Source organism: Penaeus vannamei, chromosome 5, assembly GCF_042767895.1.
Source record: "Penaeus vannamei isolate JL-2024 chromosome 5, ASM4276789v1, whole genome shotgun sequence".
Taxonomy (NCBI): domain Eukaryota; kingdom Metazoa; phylum Arthropoda; class Malacostraca; order Decapoda; family Penaeidae; genus Penaeus; species Penaeus vannamei.
In genome coordinates this window covers 41,211,726-41,216,725 of record NC_091553.1, presented here as the reverse complement: position 1 = coordinate 41,216,725, position 5,000 = coordinate 41,211,726, and the positions used below count along the sequence as shown (strand labels likewise).

The 5,000-nt window shown below is 32.0% G+C and overlaps 1 protein-coding gene across 1 annotated transcript in view; it reads left to right on the top strand.

The window, feature by feature from the left end:
- The window catches only part of LOC113804990 (myb/SANT-like DNA-binding domain-containing protein 3), a 6,003-nt gene extending 1,631 nt beyond the window's left edge, over positions 1-4,372 (top strand). Inside the window, exons 2-3 of the mRNA XM_027355905.2 lie at positions 240-331; positions 1,141-4,372. Of these exons, the coding sequence (XP_027211706.1) occupies positions 240-331; positions 1,141-1,601 (553 nt within the window). The 3' untranslated portion in view covers positions 1,602-4,372. The remainder of the gene's footprint in view (positions 1-239; positions 332-1,140) is intronic.
- Positions 4,373-5,000: the final 628 nt, after the last annotated feature.

Below are 5,000 nucleotides of genomic sequence, written 5' to 3'. Positions count from 1 at the left end.
CATGGATTTCTGCCTCAGGTAAAGATAGGTATATGGTGCATGGGGGTTAAAACCTATTTGTGTTAGTCATGTTATTGACCCATGGAATGTTTATTATGTAGTCTACATAAATTTGCAATAATTTGTATAGAACCAGAAATGGTCATGTATAAAAAAATCAGTTTATGAATATTGTTGTATGGTCTGAAATTGGTAATAAAATGTCTCAAAAGTGTATCAATCCCATCACCTTGTTTCAGTGATCGAACAAGAGAAGGATCTGAAGACAATAGAAGCATTGGTTCAGCTGTGACACCAGAAGTGGAAGCAGTGCTGAATGTCATCAGCCCATGTAGGTACTTTAAAGCAATGTTATCCAAGTCATGTCCGAGTTTGCACTGTTGATGGTTAGGATATATTGTGAGAGAGATATTAGAAAAGCACTTGTTGAATGTTACAGTGTGTCATGTGTATGATTATATTTGTAAAATGTCAGTGATGGTGCATCAAAGGTGTAGGTTGCCATTGCATATTTAAATTGTTTTTCTTAGAATATTTTATATATATGATTGCCTTCCAAAATCGTTTTAAAAAGTCCCATGTTTACAATATTAAATAACAAATAGAAATAAAACCAAAATTGATATTGAAGTGTGTATGAATACTGAAATCAAATTTAACTGCTAAGATTAGGCTAGATAGAGTTAGAAGAGGAAAGAAAATATAAGGAAAAGAAGTATTCATCTAAATCCCTCAGGATAACTTCTTTCTAATAAATTTTGAAGTAGTAGACCCAGAATAACTTCACCTGATAGATCCATTCCTTGAATTTTTATGAAAAAAAATATTTTTTTAGTAATATTGATGCTTTTATCATTATTGGCATCATAATGTTGATGAAAATAGCAATAATGATAGTAATAAGAAATAAGTAATTAGCTCCTTGATGAATAGGTATTTGTCAAGCCATCTATACATAAACAATGAATAAACTAAAGTCACAGTGGACATGGCAAGTCTGCCATGCCTTCCCAGCACAAATTGATAAATCATGTAGGTGGAACATTATAGACACTAATGGAATACCTCTTTTCTCTTTATATTTGCAATTTCATGGGTTTTCTTTACTTATTTCCTTACTTGCTTGTTCTAAATTTTCAGATGATGATGTGAAGAATGTTGTGGTAGATCCACAAGATATAGTGCCAGATTGTTTAATGCCAGAAGCCTCAGCAACAACAAACTCCAATATCAGAATGGAGAATTTTCAGACCAGTCAGTCATCTGCTTCTGACACCTCCCAGAACTGTGACCAGCCCTCTTATTATGAAAAGCCAAATGCTGACTTAACTGCCAACATAGGACCTTCAAGGCGAACAAGAAAACAAAAAATGGATCAGTTATGTGATCAAGATATCTTATTAGCTCAGTTGCAAATGCAACAAGCACAATTGTCAATAGAAAATTTAAGACTGGAGAGGAAAACACTTCAGGAACGATACCAGCAACAAAGGGAAGCTCATGAATGGCAGAGAGCACAGCATGAAGCCAACCTGAATTTAGCCATGTTGCAAATCAAATTTTGGGAAAAGAAAACTGGATATGGTGATATGGAAACATGAACTAGGGGCAGGAAATATTCTGGGGGAAAATTTCCCTGAAAGGATCTATTGATCTTTGAATTATTGAATATTGGAAGTATTAGCAGCAGTTATGACAGTCACATTTATTGGCAGTACCTGAGTTAATCATGATCTTATACTAAATGTAATGAAAGTTATTTAAATGTTTTATTTTATATATGGTTTGTAATAGTTTAAATTTGCTGAAAATTTTACCTGTTGACAACAAAAATGAGTATGATAATTTGTTGCACATTGTATATCTTTTGATACTTTAACCATTATAGTTTTAATAAGAAAATATATAAGAATAGAAAAAATATATATACAAATACATATATTTTTGTTATATTATGCATTGTAATGTGTACAGGATGAAATCCAGAAACTGTGTAATGGATCATAGTTGTTCACAAATTAGCTTTACTTCTAAAGTTAGAAGGTAATGAGTGATTATTTACACTATGATGCTAATAACTGGGATATGTAGTGATATTCAGCAATATAGAATTACAAAGACCTAGGAAGAGCTGCCATCTCTGTGAATGAGGGAGGCAACATTACTCCCCTGACAAGCTCAGGGTGACTGGTGCTTACACAGATAAACATATTTGAGACTATAATGGTAAATGATGCTTATTCAAGATACCTCAAGAACTTATAATTACCAGAAGCATTTCATCCAGATAATCAGAAGTGTACCCTACCTCAGAATAAAGGTGACTTCTACAATATTAGGTAATATGATATCACTTTTAACTACTTAATTCCTTCACTGTAGATTATTGAAAATGCTGTTGCATCTTCCATGTTATCTATCCCTTCAAAAGGCAGTGATTGTGATTAGACAAAAGATGCAATGGTGAAGTTTCAGGCACCTAGGTCAGTGTTCACAAAAGGTCATAGAATTTTCTTTGACAAATGTAAAGGTTGTCCAAAAAAGTCTTTGACTTGTGTGGAAAACATCCAGATCTGAATCATAGACAAAAAGTTGGGTGTCAAGGACATTATAGTGAGGAGTCCTAGACAAAATCTTGGAGTCAAATATGTTTTTCATGTCAAAGACATTTTGAAGCTTATGATCTTTCATGAATACTGCCCTGAGATCTGTTATGAATGTGCAGCCAGACCAGATATACAATGACTTTTATAATACTGGTACAACAAAAATAACAGTGCATGTTTTGCTTTAGATATTGTCATTTGAGTGATATGTTATTGAGAAGGCTTACTCCTGAGGAACGATGAAATTGCTATATATTAAGTTTTAAAATGATTCCAAAGGATTTTGTGATTCAGCAGATATCTGTTGTTGTTTTTTTTTTCTGAATTTATATGAGAAGTGGTCACATCTGCTGTTTCATATTTAGACAATTCCTTTATATAGTGCTAAAATAAGTCTAATTGATCAATTAAGCTCAGTTACCTATTGTCTTTAATTTGATACTAGTACACTTCAAATGATTTATGATTATTGAAGTTTACAGCCGTCATCTATTTTTGTCTATAAAGTTCTTCATATTTGTGTCTTTGTTATGTATATATCTTAGTATACCATTTTTGTGTATTTTTATATACATATATTTTATTATGAATTTTTTTATATAATTATGTGTATTTATTATGGTAGGTGCAGTTTTTATGCACATTTATGTTTCTTCCTTTCTCCTTTTTTGTTAAACCTCCACAGTTGATATTTGATAAAGTGCAGAAGCTATGTGACTTATGATAAGGTTTATGTTCTGATGAAGCCAGTGTAAGCTTAAAATGTCTTCATCCAGAAAGACATTAACAACACCTATTGTAGCTTAACATGCTCAGAGCACTTAAAGCTGCCTGTATTTAGGCAAGGTTACTCAATACAATATTTGTAAAACACTAGCAACACAGATTATTGGTTGTTTACCCTCAAGATTGCATGGCTGATTGGGAGTTACAACATGCTGCTACTTCCCAGTATTATGAGAGGGTATCACATTACATGTTAATAGCCCAAATAAAAGTTAGAATTTAAAATACAAAAAAAAACGTTCCTACAAAATGCTTTCTGCTATATGCATAGCGCTTTTGCACCACTTTTGTACCATTCTAAAGTACAGAACATTTTGAATCATCATTAGATAGGGACATTGTACTACAAACTTCAAATTGCTTGGCAATTACACACAAGGAAACACAAGTACACACAATTTTAAGCAAGAAACACACACAAACTTAAAATCAAATAATCTGTTACCCACTTACATATTTTCACCACCCCAACAACACATGCATGTATGCAAATGAACTTGAACAGACAAACAGAAATAAACTTACTAGCTGTTTAGATATTGTGGGGCCACAAAGAATACCATGGAAATACTAATTTCAAAAAAATAATATATAAATAAATTGCTTTCCTGTCATGTAATCAAAATTTTACATTATAGATTATTATTGATAGCTTATGTAAGCATATTTTAAAGATGAAATTGATTTTGACACACTTTACTGCCAGTGCAATAGTGTTAAGTTAATCCTTGAAGAAGGATAGTGTATGAATATTGGAGTCTGTATGAAATGGTTTGTGATAATAATAGATGTATGTGATTTTTTCTTCATTTTCGTCTATAGTGAAGAGATGAACTTTTCTCTGTTATATGGAAAATATGTCAAATAAAATGCTATTCATGTTTGTTTAGTAAACATGAGTTTCGTCCACTTTTTTCTAAGAAATGTCTGTGATAAGACAGTTCGTATGTACTTAGTCATTAATAAATATATAATGGGAATCTTTTAGTCTTTTACTAAAGAAATTTTAAGAAGTTACCCACTATCTGAGATGTGATGGTTCAGCCACAGCAAAGAAGTACACATTGAAGAGCATTATTGATTAGCAAATTTTAGGTTTGTGTTAAGATTTGGAAACCAATTATAATTTTGGATTATTGACCTATTAATAGAGAGCAGGGTAAAAATATTTCCCATGTTTTTATTTTCTCACAAGAGTGGCTGACTGTAGCTTGGTATAATGTGGGCAAATCCCCGTTGTGAAAGACATAATTCCTGGGAGCATATTTTTGATGTATTATGGCTAGGTATTGTTGTTAAGAAGAAATGCATCAGTTATTATTATTATTTATTAAATTTTTTAATGGGTAATTTATCAACTTTTTATGTCAATTCTCATTATCGTAAGACTTATTTGGTACCATGAGCACAAATGGCAATTTTTTTTTTTCTTTTTATTGAACATGAAGCTGTTTCACAGGAAATGATGTAAAGTTTTGTGAACCTGATGCCACCAGGGATGGCATGATTATTAAATGCCTTGACAAATTGATGGCTCTACTAGTACTAAGCCAACAATGAGCCAATCACGAGTACTACCTGTCTCACCAACTTATCATTATAATAATT